The following is a 19,801-nucleotide window of genomic DNA, read 5'->3' on the forward strand; positions in this document are numbered from 1 at the left end:
GCTAATATAAAAGAGCACAGGCATACACCATTCCTGTTCCAGATCTGAGACAGTGAGCAATCCATAAATCACATCCTTGACCCTGGAGTGAATGCTGGTTTGAGGGGGCCTGCTGTCTCCTGCTCACAAGGCATTTTACTTTCTCTGTGTGGAGAACTGTGCTGTGACAAACTCCTGCGGGAGTTCACTTGCAAGCCTGGAGATGCTTGCCAGGCTGCCGTTCTGAGAGCGGCTTCGGTCTGCACACAGAATTCCAGTCAAGACCAATGTGCTCAAAGTGCTCATTGTCAAGGCACTGGGTTCTTATAAGTTCTCAGTCTCACATATGACTGATGCAGACACAAGCCAAACGGTCAATTGTTGGAGAGAAACACGCACACACACATACACACACACACACACACACCACTATGCCCTGCTTTAACCTTATAAGAAACAAGTAAAACACCAAAGTTTTTATTGTTATTTTTCGTAAGATTTTAAATTATTAATTTATTATTATTATTTTATTGGAAAGAGAAAACTGAGAGCAGAAAAGGAGACGGGACTGGAGCAAGGGGACACCTGCAGCCCTTCTTCACTTGTGAAGCACTGTCTAGAGCAATATTAACAACGACCGTAGAAGACTGGGAGATAGCTTAGCAGTTTATGCACCAGACTTTTACAACTGAGGTTTAGAGGTCTCAGGTTCAGTCCTTAGCACCACTGTGAGAAAGAGCTGAGCAGTGTTCTGGTATAATAATAATAACGATGATAATTATAATATTCAAGTAATAAGAATGGCTATATCTATTAAGTATTTATGATGTTACATTAAACATTTTCCTGTGGTTTTTCAATTAGTGACAGTGACTCAGTGTAATAGGGACTATATCTTTCAAAGAAAAGCTATTCTTCCATGAGGAAGTTATGACCCATCAGATATTTCTCTCCCCGAGTTGTAGAGTGGAGATTCAGTGTCCTCAGTAGGAGAAGGTAAATGCTTAGCAGTCAGCTGACTTGAAGTCAAACCCAGAAGATTCCACCCACTTCTCCATCCCAAATTTTTTTTTATTATAGTTTATTTAGTTAAGACAGAAAGATACCTGTAGCACTATTTCATCACTTGTGAAACATCCCCCCTGCAGGTGGAGATCCATCCCAAATTCTTATCCCTCTCACATTTGAAAGAGACATAAGTACCCCCAGTTTCATAACCAAAATATGGAAGCAACTTAAATGTCCATTGGCAGATGACTAGGTAAAGAAATTACGGGATGCATACTCAGCGGAGTACTATTCAGCAACTAAAACAGACTATAGTGTCATTCTGAGCAAAATGGATGGAACTGGAGGTGATTTTGTTTAGAGAAGTGAGAAAGGAAGTGAAGGAAAACAACCAGATCATTTCGATTATACACGGAATACAGAGAACTGAAAGGCATGAGTTTGAGGGGAAAAAAGTCAATCCACATCTAAGACCTTGGAAGAACTATTGTGGTTGTCATTGTGAGGTGCTGAGCATGGTGTGGAACTATTCCCCCGTTATCTTATAATCTTGTAGATTACTATTAAATCACTAATAAAAATTTTTTAAAAATGCTCTACCCCAGCAGCTCCAAAACTATCTGGCCTCAAGTTTAAAGTCTACAGGCTAAATTATCAATTAAATATCACTCAAATTAGTGAAATTCACCCCAAAGCACATTTCCTCTACTGAAGAATTAATGAGAAGCCCAGCATAGACATGTATGTCTCTAAAAATTTAAAAAAGGAAAAAGTCCAAGTGAGAGATGGCAGTAATTTAACAGGGGGGCTGAACTTTGCTTTCCGAAGTCTAGTGTGGCTGTATGTACTGGACAGGCATTGGAAGAATGAAGGAGAGGAGAAGGCTGTGTGCTACAGTCTCATCTAGGCTCTGGGCACCATCTGCTTATCAATGCTGAGCATAACACTTCCTCATGACACAGGCTAGTAAGATCCCAGCTACACGATTTAAGTCTTTGACCATAACAGAGACCCAAGAGTTCCTGAAACCTCCAGAAATAGGCCTCACAAGCCAATGGGCTGGAAGCTAAGAAGGTTGCCAGAGGCCAGTTAGGCAAGGAGAGGGATGACTGCAGAAGAGTCTTGAGCTGACAGGCGGCAGATGTGGGCCACTCAGAGGTGACACCGTATCAGCGAGAAATGCTGAGGTGAGAGCAGAAACAGAGGTGCAGGCACTGACCAGATGCTTTTGGCTTGACAATATCCCCCCAGGCCACAAGACCACTGGGAGAGGGGCCAATATTTGGTCTCCTTTCTAGGAACACTCAGGACACCCAGGCCAAAGCTCCCTTAGAAGTCTGAAGAAAGAACTCAGAGGCCAGGTGGTGGCGAACTTGGTTGCACAGGTTACAGTGCATTAGGGCCGGGGTTCCGTAGCCCCCATGTCCACTTGGTCGATTCCAAATTATATTCCTCCATGAGGATAATTTCAGGAACCATCCGTTCCACCTCGGTTCCATGGCTGCCAGTTCTTAGCCACATCGCCCCGCCAGATATTCGTCGGGATGCGACATCATCTAAGTTCATTTCCCACGTCTACGCTCGACTGGACCTGCCAATATACGCGGAGATCTTCGCCCACCCTGTTCAACGCTTGACGTCTCGTCACCCAATCTGGTCCCCTACGCCTACACTGAACTTCTCTGTTCCAGACTCTTGGAAACAGAGCTGGCAGTCAGCTGAGGTAAAGAACAAACACCTCATCACAGACCCCTGCGAGTGTCAACCCGGCTTTGACCTGGCACGTTATGATTGGGCCCTCCTCAATCGCTATCGAACAGGCCATGGCTGGTGCGCCGCTATGTTCCATCGCTGGGGAGCCAGAGACGACCCGAACTGCCCCTGCAGCTCCTGACAGACTATGACCCACATAGTCAACGACTGCCACCTCTCCAGATTCAAAGGACATCAGGCTCAACCTGACGCTGTTGACTGGCTACGGAAGAAGGGTAAACGCTAGAAGAAGAAGAAGGGCCAGGGTTCAAGTCCCCAGTCCCCACCTACAGGGGGGGAAGAGTGGCTGTAGGTGTCTCTCTGTCTCCCTATCTCCCCCTACTCTCTGGACTTCTGGCTTTCCCTACCCCAATAAATAAGTAAAGAATTCATATTTCACCTCTTTCCTCAGCTGTCTGGTCTTTGCTTTCACTAGTCACTCTCCTACTTCACAGAAAAGAAGTCACAAGATAATGACATGCAAAGTGGGTCTTTTCTCTCTGCTCACAAACTTTCCAGCAGTGTCTCATTGCTCTGTGTTTCTTTCCCTCCTAGGATAACAATTCAGATACTGACACGTCACAAGACCCCATAAAGTGGCCTTTTGCTTCACTGTGGCTTCAGTTTCTGGCATTTCTTCTTGCTCTTTATCTGGGATCTATAGTTTCACACGCGACCATAGGGGACTTTCTTTCTTTTTTTTTTACCGAAGTGAATGACCATCTTCTGGGAAGTATAGGTTTTGGGGACTTTCTTTTTTAAGGCATCAGTATCCTTCCCCACCTTGGCCTAGCTGAACTCCTTTTGTCCTTCTTTTTTTTTTATATTTATTTTATTTATTGATTCCCTTTTGTTGCCCTTGTTGTTTTATTGTTGTAGTTATTATTGTTGTTGTTATTGCTGTTGGATAGGACAGAGAGAAATGGAGAGAGGAGGGGAAGACAGAGAGGGGGAGAGAAAGACAAACACCTGCAGACCTGCTTCACCACCTGTGAAGCGACCCCCCTGCAGGTGGGGAGCCGGGGTTCGAACCGGGATCCTTACGCCGGTCCTTGTGCTTTGTGCCACCTGCGCTTAACCCGCTGCGCTACAGCCCAACTCCCTCCTTTTGTCTTTCTGAGGCCAGCTCTTACCTGTCAAAGCTTTGCAGATCCCTGGATGAGATCAGTCATTCTCTTAGATATTCTCACAACATACTGGACCTTCTCATAATGCCACATACTGAATAAATAGATTTATGTTACCCAAATAAATCAGTAGACATATTTCTATTAATACCACTCAATATAACAAGTCTAGCAGTAGTTAAATCACATCATCTCAACTACATGACATTTTAATAGTTTTAACTATTAAAAAGCAAAGATTTTCTTTGTCAAGCATCTACTAACTAATATTTTGGCTTTTGTCTGATTTGCTTTATGATAGAAAGGCACTAAAGAAAAAATCATGTGACACCAGAGAAGAAACAGGAAAAACAGAAAGGAAGCAGAAACTGCCTGAGGGGAAGAAATGTCAGGGAAGATGACCAGAAGGCTCTGATCCCTAATTCCATCGGGGCTGAGAGAGAGAAGAAGAAAGACATTCAGGAGTAGTAATGGGTGTAGCTGTGACTTAAAAAGGAAGAGAAGGCAGGACCATAGGGAAAGGGGGGGCAAATATATGTAAATATAGGTAGTTATAGAAATAGTAGTCAGCCCATATCTGTGACTTGGAGTCAGAGTTCCAACAGAAACACTGCAGTTTCCAACAGAGGGAAAAGGACACAGAACTCTGGTGGTGGGAACAGTGTGGAGTTAGACCCCTGTTATCTCATAATTTTATAAGCCAATATTAAATCACTAATAAAAAATGAAGGATAGAAGCATAACAGGGCATCTCATGATTTATCAAGAACTGATGGGAATACATTTTTACTCCTTCACATACATGACATTTGATATCAGTATGCTTTCTTCCTAGATATCTAAAATTCTAGTCTATTTAAAGCAGTGGATGTGACAGTCAATAATTCAAGTAATTTGTGAAATTCGCATAATTAAGAAAAATAAGCACTGAAAATAAAAGTACATGTTGTTCTCTCTAAACCTTAACTTCAATGTCCTGCATATCAACTCACCCTGGAGCTCAGCTCAACTGTTTAGATAGTAGGAGAGAGAGAAAGAAAGAAAGGGAGGGGAGATGGAGGTGGAGGGAGAGCAGAGGGAGACAGAGAGAGGAGGGAGGGAGAGAGACAGACCACATCGCTTCAGCTTCCTTCAATGAAGAAGGGGCTGGGTTTGAACCTGGGTCACACACCTGAGAAAGCGGCACACTACCAAGTGAGCTATCTTGCCAGCCACTCAGCTTGAACCTAAAGGTCTTCCAGCAGCCTGTCTCTGGGCTTCATGATGCCTGGAGACCACAGCCTCCCCGCCCGTCTTGTGTGCTATGGCTGCGGCACAGCACTGCCCTGACTTCACCAGTCTGGCTGCAGTCCGAGTGAATGAAGGAAAAGGAAGCCTGTGTTTGCCTCCTGGCGGTCCTCGGGGAGCACCGATGCTGTGTGCACACCACCGTCTCGGTTCTGATATTAGCCATCTTCCTACTCCTGTGACTTGCGGAAGAGCATCCCATGCTGCTGTGCGTCTTAGGGCTTTTGTTTGTGCTCATGGTCCTGCACAGGAGGAGTACTTCCCCACCTCACTCCTTTTCAGATTCCCACCCCTAGCAGTTTTCACTAGCAGAAAGTGATGGCTTCAAGCTACTCACAAAACTAGAAGAAGTTGCCCCAAGAAGCTAGCTCACTAGCAGCAGCCCAAAGCTGCTTAGCTGAGAAGATGATCCACAATGCATGGGACGCTTTGGGAAACACTTTCCATGAAGAGGAAGGATCTTTTATTACTGTGTATCTGCAGCTTCTTTCTCTGCAGGCATTCTTAGCATATACGTGTGCAGAGCATGCTCACTGAAGAACTTGGAACTCAAGTCACTCATTGCAAGGCAAAGTGCCGTCTCTGTGTCTATAAGCCGTTAGCCTTTACTTTAATACTTAGATAAGCACTGTACATCTCCCTCCTACCCCTTCCTATACCAGTGAAAATCATCGTCTTGACAACCGACTTATTGATCTATTTGGATCTATAATGATATTCCAAATTAAAGGACTCAAACTGAGCACTTTCATCTCAATTAATACCAACTCTGTCTTTACAAAGGTCAAAAGGAACAGAAATCCCTGAGGCACGCGCCTTTGTGGTTTTCTCTTTCTCATTCCTTACCTCTAATTCATCAGAAATGTTGGTTGGCTCTTGAAAATAGATCCAGAATTCTACTTGTGTGTGAAAGGAACACACAGCCTTAGCAGGGGGAATCTCGGGCCCTTCCAAAGTTCCCTATGGGAAGGAAATTCAGGGTGGGCAAGAGGAGGGGAACAATGCTGACTGAAACATGTGATGAGAAAGCTTGCCAGCCAGGGAACAACACGAGGGAGCCTCCGGGAAGAGAGGGACTTGGGCAAAGTTCATCTCATCAAAATTCCATAAATAAGCAGGAACATTAATTTAAATACCAGCAATAGAGATATATGTAAAAATAAGTATTATTCTTTATATGAAACTCTTACCCCGAGATTTTGTTGTACTGGGTTAACTAACTTGGTTAAGTACTGAGTTAAACTAACTCAGCTATTCATTCCCATGATCATAGTCCTGTGAATAGCAAGAATTAAAATGATTCCGGGTTCCACATGCATTATCCTTTCTAAATCCCCACCCCCCATAATTCCATTTCACTTCTCCAACACCTTGGCTCCAGCAGCCCCCTGAGCACTAGCATCTACAGCTCAGTGTTGGAATTTCCACTGTTAACTATCCCCACTGTTGACTTCTTTCTCCATCTTACAGTGCAGAGTCAACACTGTATTCACGCCCTTGCATTCATATCTTTTTGCCTTTCAATTAGGCAAAACCACAACCTAGATAGAACTCAACTTTCTAAACACTCTGTATCTGTGGCCTCTGAGAACTGGGCTAGAAAAGAAGCACAAGACACAATGAGTAACCTCAAGCGTCTGAGCCTCAAGTGAACCTTAGTATGAACAGATCCTGACACTGCTACCTCCCTGTCCATACACAGACTGTTGTTTCTCTTTCCTCAAACTCTTAGCTCTCCCATCATTTCTGTTTTAAATTATGGAGAGTATATGACAGATTCTCTATGAATCAGAAAACAACAGATTGCCCATCATATAGAACCAACCCCTGCCAGCATCTTCAGGCACGCCTGATGAATCCTGCCTGTTTTCCACACTCCTGTCTACAGCCAGTCGCAAATAGTTCTTACTCAGTTGACTATGCAATGACAGTGAGTAAATCAAGGGCCTTGCACAAGCACAAGTAGCCTAAACAGCTGATTTTTTCATTCTTTGCTTTCTGCAAAGGGGGTGGGGGAGATGCACAGAGAGGGAGTAGAGAGATACCACCGCACCACCCCACCATCTATGGAGCTGCCCCAGTAGCATTCATGGCGGTCCCATGCGGTGCCAGGGCTCGAACCCAGGGTCTCATACAGTAAGGTACAGTGTGACTGAGTGAGCTATCTCCTGACATCAACATAATTCCTCTTTTTAAAAAATCACATTAAAGATGGTCAGTATTTGCCCTCTGTAAGCTTAATTAAACTCACAGCAACAGGTCTCTGGGACAAGAATTCCAACTAAACCACTGTGAACGTCAGCTATTAAACAGTCTCAACTTAGCCTTCATCCTGCCATCTGTCAGCCACACCATTATCAAATTTCTTTTTTCTTTTTAATTTATAAAATGGAAATATTGACAGGACTATAGGATAAGAGGGGTACATTTCCATGCAATGCCCACCCCTAGAGCTCCCTATCCAATCCCCTCCCTTGATAGCCATTAGAAAATTTCATCATTAGCTACTTATTTTTTTTAGCTCCTTTATAGCTCTCTTTTCATCTAATGGATTTTCTCCACCTGCTCAAACTCTTTATTCTCAGTCCGCTGTATCGGTATTGCCTCTTATCTCCACTTTTCATTAGGCTCAGATTTTTGGTCTTCATCTCTGAACTCTATGTATCATACATATAATCATGATACTCTATTTTTCCTCTCAAATGGACCTTCAGTTGCCTGTTTGACGCACGTATTAGATATGTAATAGGCACCTTAAGCTTAAAACAAACCCACAGTACTTCTGTTCACAAGCCATCTCCTCACACATTGGTGTTGGTCCACTGCCTGCATGCCCCATGAGAGTAAATGTATTCCTGCAGTGGTTTAGGAGGACAAGCAGCATTACAGTTTTCCTTAACTCTTCATCTTCCCTTAGACGACATCTATTCCACTATGAAATTCGACTGGCTCTACCTTAAAAATGTGCCCAACATCTTACCATTTCTCTCCATCACGCCTGTTTCGCCTTTACTCAAAGATACTTTCATCTCTCATCTTTCTGGATTGCTGTAAAAGCCTCAGCACTGGCTTTCTGCTTCTGCTCTCATCCTGTTTCTCTAGTCCGTTCTCAGTCCCACAGAGGAATTCTCACAGGACAGGAGTTCTAAAATGTCACCCTTCTGGAAGACCTGAATGGCTCTCACTACAGCCTGAGTAAAAATCATTTTTCTTAAAATGGTTTATTGGCTCCTTCCTGATCTATCCCCCCTCCTCTCCACAGGTCTGACAAATAGTTCATGTTTCCGGGAAAGGAAGACAGGTTTGACTCATCTAATTTAAGCCAGAAACATCAGCACTTGCCTTGAGCTTTCTCCCTTACCATGGCACACCCAGTAACTAGCTATAGCCTGTTGATTGCTCTTCCCTTCTATCTCTCAAATACATAAATATCTTCATGCTTTGTGAGATTATTTCACCATACCTCCTTCTCCCCTCATCTTGAATAAACCTACTACATATTAGTACTCCAGGGATCTTTCCAGGGAAATTCAAACCTATTAATATCATTGCAAAGTGGGCTCAAGCCCAGTAGGTGTTCTCAGACCTGGCCCTCAATGTGCATCAACAATGGTAGGAATGTTCCATTCTCTGAAGGGGGGTTGGATAACAGACTCTGCCTATCACCCGAGGATGATGGGTCCTGAAATTGGCACAGCCTAGAATGTTCCTAGCAGTGATCATGAAATGTGAGCTCAGACCTACAGGGATGCAGAGGTTACAAAGGCTCCTGTGCTGAATATGGGCCCCAGATAAAATTGATGATCTTTAGAGTTAACAATATTTAGATACTTTCCCCATATTAGGGAGCTACTCTCTTCCCTGATTCAGCTTTCTGGTCCTTTTTCCAACTATGATACCATCCCCCCCCCCCCCCCCCAGACAATAGCTTAGGTTACCTGCATGTTAGGTGTCAGGCTCAGGCAAAAACTAGTTGGGTCATGGGCCCCTTGGAATAGACCTAAAATAGACCTACTAGCTTTTTCCAAAATGGAGACCCCAAATCTTCATCTGCAATATCCCAGCCTTTATGTTCATGATTAGTCAACAATTTCCTCTGCTTTCTAACTTAACTCTTTTTCAGCTACCAGGTTCCAGATGATACCATAATGCCAACTGGACTTCCCTGGACAGACGACCCTACCATGTGTCCTGGAGCCCACCTCCCCAGAGCCCTGCCCCACTAGGGAAAGAGAGAGGCAGGCTGGGAGTATGGATCCACCTGTCAACGCCCATGTTCAGCGGGGAAGCAATTACAGAAGCCAGACCTTCCACCTTCTGCATCACACAGTGACCCTGGGTCCATACTCCCAGAGGGATAAAGAACAGGGAAGTTATCAGGGGAGGGAATGGGATACGGAGTTCTGGTGGTGAGAATTATGTGGAATTGTACTTCTCTTATCCCATGGTCCTGTCAGTGTTCCCATTTTATAAATAAAAACTTTTTAAAAGTTGTTCTGTCTAGTCTCTTTTTGTTTTATAATTCATATGTTGATGATTAGATAACATAACTCAGTACCTTTCAGCTAAGAACTGTTAAGTACAACTCTGGCTACTGTTGAAATGGGCCACTGTCATAGTAAATTTACTGGGTCAGTTATTCAAATTGTTTTAATGATTATGGTTCAGTTTTGAGCTTGCGTTTGTCTTTGTTCTATCAAATGGCATTATTATCAGGATGAATTTGTTTTTCATGCACTCATCTCCTAATATGAACTGTAGGCTTATCCTTTATATTATACTTACAACTCTAGGAAAAAGCAAACTATCTTGGCCTAAGTACAGAGTGAAGTAGGCTCATTCTATCTTACACTCACTTGGATTTCAAATAATATTATCAGTAGTAAAATATTCAACAATTATGATAATATTAAATAGTGTTGGTTTTCATGGTCCACAAAGTGAAGTCCCACAAATAGGTCATTTATTATCACAGCTGCTCTCTTAGTGCACCGTCTCCCCTGCCAGAGGAACACACTGTCGCATGCACACACACTAAGAACAAACATCCCATGAAATCTCCCCAGCCAGCTTTTAGGCTTCTAAAATTCATAGTAGTCACCACAAAACCATTTCTTTGAAGGGAAGGAGTTGAATAATTCACTTACTTTAAATTAGAAATAGATATTCACTGCTTTTTTTTTTTTAAAGTTCAAGTTAGACCACTTTGCTTAGAATGGAAAACCTACATTAGTACCTATTTTTGGTGACTGAAAGAAATCTGAAGAGAATTCCTTTTTCCCCCCTTTCTATTATACTTTATAGGACAGAGAGAAATTTAGAGGGGAAAGAGATAGAGAGGGAAAGAAAGAGACACCTGCCACCCTGCTTCACCACTCGTGAAGTGTCCCCCCTGCAGGTGGGGACGGGGCACAGACCGGGGTCCTTGCACATGATAATATGTGTGTTTAAGCAAGTGCATCACCACCCAGCCCCTGAAGAGAACTCTCACCTTTGCTGTGCTCAGCAGAGCAATGCAAGTGGCCCACCCCCCAGCTCAGGAACTTCACACCAACAGTGTTTATCCTGTTTCCTACTTCTGGATGTGTTGGGATTTTAGGATTTTTATGTCATCTGGTATGATTTGGTATGTTATTTTGGAGGGTGAGGGATACTCTAAATCTTTCCATATAAATTAATGGCAAGTGCTTCTCTGCTTTGTGCCAATTTGACTCATGGAATCCCCACAGGAAGGTCCATGTGCAGATCATGGGAGAGTCTATGTGAGAAGCAGGCTCTGCAGTTTCTGTTTCTCATTGCTCTTGGTTCTTTGCTCCTCAAACCAAAGCAACACTTGAAATGTGGTTGGGAGAAATGGGCATTTTCACTAGTGGGCACGGTCAGTCACTTTTTCTAGCAGAGTTCCCCTCCCCTCCTCCTTTTTAAGTTTGCCTTACACTTAATGGGTGGGAAGTCAGCTTTTGACACACTGCCCAGCTCAGGAGTATCTGACAATCAGCGTTCTCCAGTCTCACACAGGCTCCTAGGAAAGTTGTATGTTGATAAGCTGATAACATCTGTGGGGTAAGAACATTCGGAGAGTTCTGGGTCTTGGGTTATTTCACTACCATCATGACAGTGAGTCATCTTCTTTAATACCTATGACCTAGAAGGTTACTAATATATTCACAAAGCACCCACACTAACAAAAAAGCATAAAGTCCTACACTGCTACAGATGTAGTGAGCAAAAAACTCAACGCTCTTTGTACAAAGCCCTCTTCTCTTCCAACTCACAATGCACTTCAATCTTCTAAGTTCAAAAACACAGCTACATGAACCACTTTACCTGTGTGACCAGTGCCCTCATCCTTGACTCCTGTGGTGCCCACGGAGGAGGTGGGTGGACTTGCAGGAGGGCTGGGTGTGAGAGCTGCACACTCTGTAGCTGTGACGATCTCAAAATATTCTTGGCTGTGATTCATTCGCTGAAAATCCAGAGCTGACACAATAGATGTCCGTTGTTTCGGCTGAAATAAAAGAGCACGATCAGAGTATTACTGTGACCATGTTCATCCTCAGCCCTCAACTTCATCTACGTAGTTTTTTTTAATCATTTGATTTTTAATACTGAAAATGCAACTATGTCTTATTAAGTTCCAAGACATTCACCATTTTCCCACAAGCTTCACTTTCAAAACATAAATTCACAGATTAAATGCCAAATTTAAGAATTTCAGAAACTTATGATGAGTACTGAACCCCAGGCATGGGCTCCTTCTGAACACACATGGGCTCATGGAGAATGAGGCTCCACTTTCATTAAGTCATTGTCAGAGAATGCAAATACTTTTAATACTGAAAATGAAATTATGTTTTATCATATTATTATATAATTACTTGATGGACTCAGTAATGAGAAGAGTAATTGTGACATAGTTGGTACAGTATATACAACTTTTTGCTGTATTTACCTAGATTATAAAAATATAGTGTGCCATTTTGTCCTTCAGAACTGTTGTTGTGTGGGCCGCAGAGAAGAGAGAGGGAGTCCGGAGCGAAGAGGGAACACAAATCTTTATTTGCGCTGGCACCTCAGAGTTGGGTGCTAGAGAAGCAGGTTGGGCCACGTGGAGGTAGCGAAAATGGCCGCCTCACGCAGTAACCTTTCCTGCGTCTGAACACCGGAGTGGAGCGCTGGCAAGAGAGCGAGGTGCGGAAGAAGAAGGGCTTTTATAGGAGTAGCTTTCGCGAGAATGGGAATGGGGAGGAGTGACCAGAGCACTCCAGGACAGGATGATAACTCTCGTGAGAATGGGAGGGGGGAGGAGTAACCAAAGCTCTCCAAATATCGTGGGGATCTAGACAATGCTCTGAGGGCACAACATGGTGGAACAGGCACTCCGAGAATGTCCCAACTCTCTCGCGAACTAGCAGTAGCCTGAGGGGACAACTTGGCAGATGTGACTGCATCGGCACAATTTCCCAGCACGGAATGCAGTTGTAAATCACCTTTCATTCAGAAGACATGTATTCAGCATCTGGCATTGACCAGACCCTGAGGATGGGAAATCTGATTGCAAGAGTCCCTTGCAGTGGTGAAACAGAAGTGAGGTGGTTCCATTTTGAGATTCTTTATATCATCTAAGGAACTGGCGGCATTACGTACTGTTCCCAAGTACCATGTGTTGGAATTTTATAAGCTGAATTAAATGTAATGTTATCTAAAAACATTTTCTAGAATCTAAGATGTACATGATATTCACAGTGAACTTTAATATTCACAGTGAACTTTAATTTTCTTCCATAAGAATCTTAATTAATCCCCAAATAGAAATAAAAGTCAATTAGACATAAAAGTTAAAATCATGGAGTAATAGCAGATACAATCTATACTCTCTGTAATATATTGTTCCCGATAGCAATATTGTGGTTTATTTAAGCCAGTTTTAACTATACTCAATTCTTTCCTGCCTGTCACAGATTCTAACATTGTCCTTCAGAAATAGCAGTTTTTCAGGTCTCATATTTGTGTACATTTTACCAGAGACTGTTCAAGCTTTCTTATTTCTATTCCTTTAATTTATATAACTGAAATATTATTAAAATGTTAGTTACAAAAAGGCTAACTGTGCTCTCTTTATAATAAAGATTATCATAGTTTCTCTTCCTTAAAGTACAACTACTTTTTGGCTTAAAATATTTTTATTCAGAGCTGGGCAGTGGTGCAGTGGGTTAAGAGCACAAGGCATGAAGCGCAAGGACCGGCGTGAGGATCCTGGTTCAAGTCCCTGGCTCCCCACCTGCAGGGGAGTTGCTTCACAGGCAATGAAGCAGGTCTGCAGGTGTCTATCTTTCTCTCCCCCTCTCTGTCTTCCCCTCTACTCTCCATTGCTCTCTGTCCTATCTAACAACAACAACATCAGTAGCAACAACAACAGCAACAATGATGATAAACAACAAGGGCAACAAAAGGGAAAAATAAATTTAAAAAAACTTTAAAAAATATTTCCACTGCTTTCAAATATATGCTAATTTAATCACCATAATCCAGCAACTATTTCCTTGCAAAATGTTGAAATTACTTTGTCTCCTCTAGCTCAGTATTTTTCTTAAGTAGATACCATTTAGTCTATAATTTGAAAGAGACAACACTGCAAATGTCTGTTTACGGATTTGCACATAAAATGAGCAAATTATCACAATATGTTTTGTTCTCTAAGCATTGAAATATTTTTACAAAAGTGGTTGAGAGGCTTAAACATTGCTATACAAGAAAGTGCAAGTTATTTACTGTCGTGCACCAGCTCAGCAAGATAATTCAAGTTAGTAACACAGCAATCAGTTGGTTTGGGAGTTTTCAAGATTGGGACTCAATGACATAACTTTTATTAAACATTTGTCTTTGGGGCTAGATATCGATTTCACTATCAGTCTTCTTTCTAGTAGATTATAGAGCAGCAATTAAGAAGTGGGCTTATTCCGACTTCATTTCTCATTCCCTTGGGCACAAGAACATTCCCTGGGTGAGGGCAGACCCTCACAGGTACCAGGGGCTCTAGTCTGCACCTGCATTCAAACCTCCCAGGCCCAGAGTCCCACTGCTATGGAGGCAGATACACCACTGGGCTGGGGGAGCAGGAAGTCAGTCATCCTTCCTAGGAAGGTGGGAAGGTGGCAAGAAGTGATGTCACATGAGTCAAGGCTCCCAGTTCCAATACATTCACCATTTTCCCACAAGCTTCACTTTCAAAACATAGATTCACAGGTTAAATGCCAAATTTAAGAAATTCAGAAACCGATGAAGAGTACTGAACCCCAGGCATGAGCTTCTTCTGAACACAGGTCTCGTGGAGAATGAGGCTCCACGTTCATAAAGTCATTGTCAGAGAATGCAAATGACAAAATCAGCGCACTACCCAGGTGAGCTATCTCAAAAGCCCAAAGTATGAAGTTCTTTTAATGGAGAATCTAGTGTTGGTGAGGATGGAAAAAAGGAACTTTGTTGGTGGAAGACAAAACTGGTGTAGTCCTTACAGCAAACAGTATGGACCATCCGTAAACAAATGAAAATGGAAATCCCTTATGATCCAGTAATACCACTCTAGGCACATGGCCAAAGGACATGAAAACACTAATTCTAAGAGGTATATACACCTCTATGTTCACATATACATTATTTACAATAGCCAACACATGAAGGCAACCTGAATGCCCATCAATGGACAGCTGGAAAAAGAAGTTATGGGGGCCGGGTGGTGGTGCACCTGGTTGAGCACACATTACGGTGCACAAGGTACCGGGTTCAAGCCCCTGGTCCCCACCTTCAGAAAGGATTTTAATCTCACTTTGTGAGAAGTGAAGCAGGGCTGTAGGTGTCTCTCTGTCTCTCTTCTCTCTATCTCCGCCTTTCCTCTCAATTTCTGACGGTCTCTATCCAATAAATAAATAAAAGATAATAAAAAAGTTATGGGATACATCTTGCAGAATACTATCCTGCAATTTTAAAATATGATATTGTATCCTTTGCGATATAGTGGGTAGAACTGAAGGTGACTGTGCTTTGAGAAATAAGCAAAAAGGTAAAAAGCAACTACAGGATGGTTTTGCTCATATACGGAATATTAATAATCATGAGAATTCGGGGTGAGCTATCAATCAAGCTATCAATCAGACTGTGAGAAGTACTGTGATTCTGAGAGAGCACAGAATCTGAGGGTGGGTGCAGTGTGAAACGATGCCTCTTTAACCCTATGATTCTGTAGATCAGTATAGAAGCTGCCACCTCTCCAGATTCAAAGGAGGTCTCGAAACTTTACATCAGGCTCAACCTGATGCTGTTAACTGGCTACGGAAGAAGGGCAAACGCTAGAACAAGAAGTATAGAAGCATTAATAAAGAAAGGAAAGTTGGTAAGTTTCTGCACCAGTCAGTTTGTTTACAGAAGCTATTTGAACTTGAACCAGTAGACTGTGTAGTCATGAGGGAACAGCAGGAGTCTTACCCTACTTTTTGGCAAAGTGTTGATTACTTGTAAGCTCACTACAGACGCTGAAGCCCGGAAGAGCATGATAACCTCCAAACCATCAGGCTGTTCTCAGAGAAGCTTCTCCCAGCACTGAAATAGTACTTTCTTACAAAAATATTTTTAAACTAGGAATTTCAAATATTTATTCATTCACATTTCAAAGATGTTCATGTCAAATGCAAATGTTCCAAAATTAAAAATAAGACCAGCTTTACTTCTCACATTCAGTTTCTTTAAAAACATAAGTTAAAATGAATTGTTTCACTTTGCGAACAGCAGGAAGTAATTACACAATGCATTAAAGAAGATATGTTCAGAGCAGTCAAAACAGTAAATTCCTATTAATTCATGGGTGAAAAATACATTTTTATAATTAAAGGTACATTATCTTTTACAAGTTAATTTTTAATTATACTTATTTTGAGATTAGTATATTCACTTGCAGTCATAAGAAATAACATGGACAATAAGGGCAACAAAAGGAAAAAAAATTTAAAAAAGAAATAACATGAAGAAAAACAATTTTCAGTAAAGAACGTTTACTTCTTTTTAACATTTTTCTTTGCTTAATTTTGTTATTGGATAGAAACAGAGAGAAATTGAGAAGGAAGGGGGAGACAGAGAGACAGACCTGCAGCCCTGCTTCACCACTCATGACGCTTCGTCCTGTGGGTGGTGCTGGGGCTTGAACCTGGGCCCTTGCACACGGTAACGTGTGCTCAGCCAGGCGTGCCACCACCCGGCCCCATCATCTCTTCACTGCTGTTTTCTACATTGGGTTTCCAGTCGGTCGCAGTCATTTTTCATATTCAAATTGTCCTACATCCTTTATCAACCCATTTTGTATATTTTGTTTTCTGAAACAGAAAGGCGTGTCTGTTTTTGCTTCTTAGCAAATCAGCCAGTTTTTCATCTTAAAGGATTTTTCTTTTTTGCCTCCAGGGTTATTGTTGAGGATTGGTGCCTGCACTATGAATCCACTGCTCCTGGAGGCCATTTTTTCCTTTCACTGTTTATTGAACAGAGAGTTCGAGAGAGGAGGGGTGATTGAAAGGGGGAGAGACAGACACCTGCAGCCCTGCTTCACCACTCTGAAGCTTTCCCTCTGCAGGTAGGGACTGGGGGCTTGAACCCAGGTCCTTGCACACTGTGCTGTTTGCATTTAACCAGTTGTGCCACCACCACCGAGCCCCTGGAGGACTCCCATGTGTCCTTTTCATTGTTTTCCTCAATGGCAACTCTTACGAGAGAACTTTACACCAGAACTGTGTCATGAATGGAGCCAGGACGCATTTCTTTCCTATAGGAATCCCTCCTGCTGTCCTCCCATGTCACATCTGCTTTCCCCTGACCCATCATCCTCCCTACTGCCTGGCAACGACTACTCTGTCCTCTTTATCTAGACTTTCTTCATATTGAAAATGATACATAAATAGAATCGGACAGTATGCCACCTTTAATAACTGGCTTTTTCTCACTCAGTACAGTGCTCTGGAGACTCACTCAAGCTGCTGGATACGTCAAGGGCTTATCTCATAATGCTGAATACGGTCTAGCTAAAGTGGCTGGAACCAACACTGTGGATGCACCAGTTCACTTAACCTGCACTCCCTGCAGGAGAGGACATCTGGGTCTAGGTCAGCTTTCAGATTCCCTAAATAATGCTCCTTCTGTGTCCTGAGCACTTTTTTCAGTAGACACACATATTCTCAGTAGAGTAAATTCTCAGTAGCACTGTAGTAAAATGTTTATACTGTTATAAGAAACTACCACCTTTTTTTCCCAGAATAGCAATGTAGAGCTTTCCTATATCATCAACACTTGGTGTTGCTACTTTATTTTTTTTTTGACTGGGGGGGTGTGGTTAATGGTTTACAGTAAATATGGTTGTTGGTATCTGTGTGAAATTTCTCAGTTCTCTTCAGAACACTCTCCCTCCCAGCTGAGTGTTCCATGACCATCATGCACTTTACTTTGCTGCAATAAACCAAACCAGTCCAAGTTCTGCTTTGTGTAAAGTCCCCTTCTGTTCTTAATTCTCAACTTTTATCTGAGTGAGATCATCCCTTTTTTATCCTTATCTTTCTGACTTATCTCACTTAATATGATTTCTTCAAGCTCCGTCCAAGATGAGGTGAAGAAGGTGTATTCACCATTTTTAATAGCTGAGTAATATTCCATTGTGTATCTAGACCACAACTTGTTCAGCCACTCATCTGTTGTTGTTGGGTAACTTCCAGGGTTTGGCTATTACAATGATGCTGTGTGCACACAGGTGCATACAGGTGATTTTGGATGAGTGTGTTTGGTCTAACATTCAAGTCTTTGATCCATTTGAGATTTATTTTTGTGTATGGTGAAACACAGTGGTTCAGTTTCATTCTTCTCTGTGTTTCAGCCCAATTTTCCAAACACCATTTGTTGAAGAGACTCTACTTTCTCCTTTTAATAGTTTGAGCCTCCTTGTCAAAAATTAGATGATATAAGTGTGGAGATATTACTATTTTTTAACTTTCATCCATCAAAAGTGACATTTTACTGTGACTCTTACTTGCATTTTATTTTTTTTCTTTCCTTTTTCTTTTGATTATTTTTTAAATATTTATTTATTTATTCCCTTTTGTTGCCCTTGTTGTCTTATTGTTGTAGTTATTATTGTCATCGTTGTTGGCTAGGACAAAGAGAAATGGATAGAGGAGGGGAAGACAGAGAGGGGGAGAGACAGACAGACACCTGCAGACCTGCTTCACCGCCTGTGAAGCGACTCCCCTGCAGGTGGGGAGCCGGGGACTTGAACTGGGATCCTTAGGCCAGTCCTTGTGCTTTGCGACACCTGAGCTTGACCCGCTGTGCTAGCGCCCAACTCCCTTCTTTCCTTTTTTTTTTAAAGACAGTTTTTTTTAAAGTATTTTATTTGTTTTATTTTTGAGAGAGATGCAGAGAGGAAAAGACACACAGAGAAATACCAGCGCACGGCACAACTCTGGCTTTTGGTGGTGCAGGGGATGGAACCTGGGACTTCAGGGCCTCAGGCATGAGGCCTCTTTGCATAGTCATTATGCTACCTACCCCCACCCTGGTTTGAATTTTCTAATTGCCATGCTGTTGAATCCTTCATGCCTTACTGTCATTTGTGTGAACTCTGTGGTGAAATGTCTCTTCATGCATGCTGCTTATTTTCTGACTGACTTGTTTGGTTTTATACTATTGAGTTTTGAGTATCAGGAATGTGGCTTAAAAATATTTTCTCCAGTCTGTACTTGTCTTTTCATTTTCTAAGAGGGTTTTTAAGAAAGCAAACATTTTTAAACACAATTTATTAATTTTTTAGTGAACCATGTGCTTGAGGTCAAGAACTCTTTGCCTAGCTACTGGTTTTTCTCCTCTTTATATTTGGTAAAAGTTGTATATATTACTTTAAAGTCAGATAAATCAATTTCTGTTATTTTTTTGTATAGCTATGAAACTTAACCATGTGCTTGGCTCCCTTTCTTTCTCCCTTTCCTCCTTTCTTCCTTTCTTTCTTTCTTTCTTTCATTTTATTGTCACCAAGGTTGTCACTGTAACTCAGTATCTGCTTAATGAATCCACTGCTCCTGGTAGCCTTTTATTTTGTTCCCCTTCCTTCTTCCCTTCCATTCTCTATTCTTCTTTCTCCCTTTCTTTCCTTCTCTCTTTCTTTCTTTCTGTCTTTCTTTCTGTCTTTCTTCCCTTATCTTCTTTCTTTCTCTCTTTCTTTTAATATGATGGAGAGAAATCAAGAGAAAAGGTGGAGAGGAAGAGAGAAGCCTTCAACACTGTTCTCCTCCCTCTCCTAGGTGGGGAGAGGGGGCTTGAACCTGGCGCTTGAGTGCACCTTCACCCAGCCCCTTGTTCTCCTGTTTTTTGCCAGCTTATACTCAAGTGCTGCAGCACAAAGAGAGTGGAGAAATGTCTTTCTTCCGGTGCGCTGCTTTTGCGTAGCTCACAAGTGGGCATGTTTATGTGAGGGTCTGTTTCTCAGCTGGCTCTTTTGCTTCTTTGCTCTGTCTGTCTTTCCTCTGCTAAAGCAGCAAACAGTCAGGGGAGTGTGACTGCAAGGCCATCATCGGCCATATCCAAGATCCATTACTGATTTTTTCAAGGAGATCCATATTGCTTTC

General features: G+C 42.2%; 1 protein-coding gene across 15 annotated transcripts in view; it reads right to left on the minus strand.

Moving 5' to 3' along the window:
* Positions 1 to 19,801, minus strand: part of ANKS1B (ankyrin repeat and sterile alpha motif domain containing 1B) — a 1,227,618-nt gene that overhangs the window by 756,122 nt on the left and 451,695 nt on the right. For all 15 annotated transcript variants that reach the window (XR_009550898.1, XM_060195606.1, XM_060195613.1 and 12 more), the window contains one exon: positions 11,481 to 11,661. Coding sequence is in view for 14 of the 15 variants with exons in the window: in XM_060195606.1 (XP_060051589.1) it covers positions 11,481 to 11,661 (181 nt within the window). In the remaining variant the exon portion in view is untranslated. The remainder of the gene's footprint in view (positions 1 to 11,480; positions 11,662 to 19,801) is intronic.

The sequence above is a fragment of the Erinaceus europaeus genome, chromosome 7, assembly GCF_950295315.1.
Source record: "Erinaceus europaeus chromosome 7, mEriEur2.1, whole genome shotgun sequence".
Classification (NCBI taxonomy): domain Eukaryota; kingdom Metazoa; phylum Chordata; class Mammalia; order Eulipotyphla; family Erinaceidae; genus Erinaceus; species Erinaceus europaeus.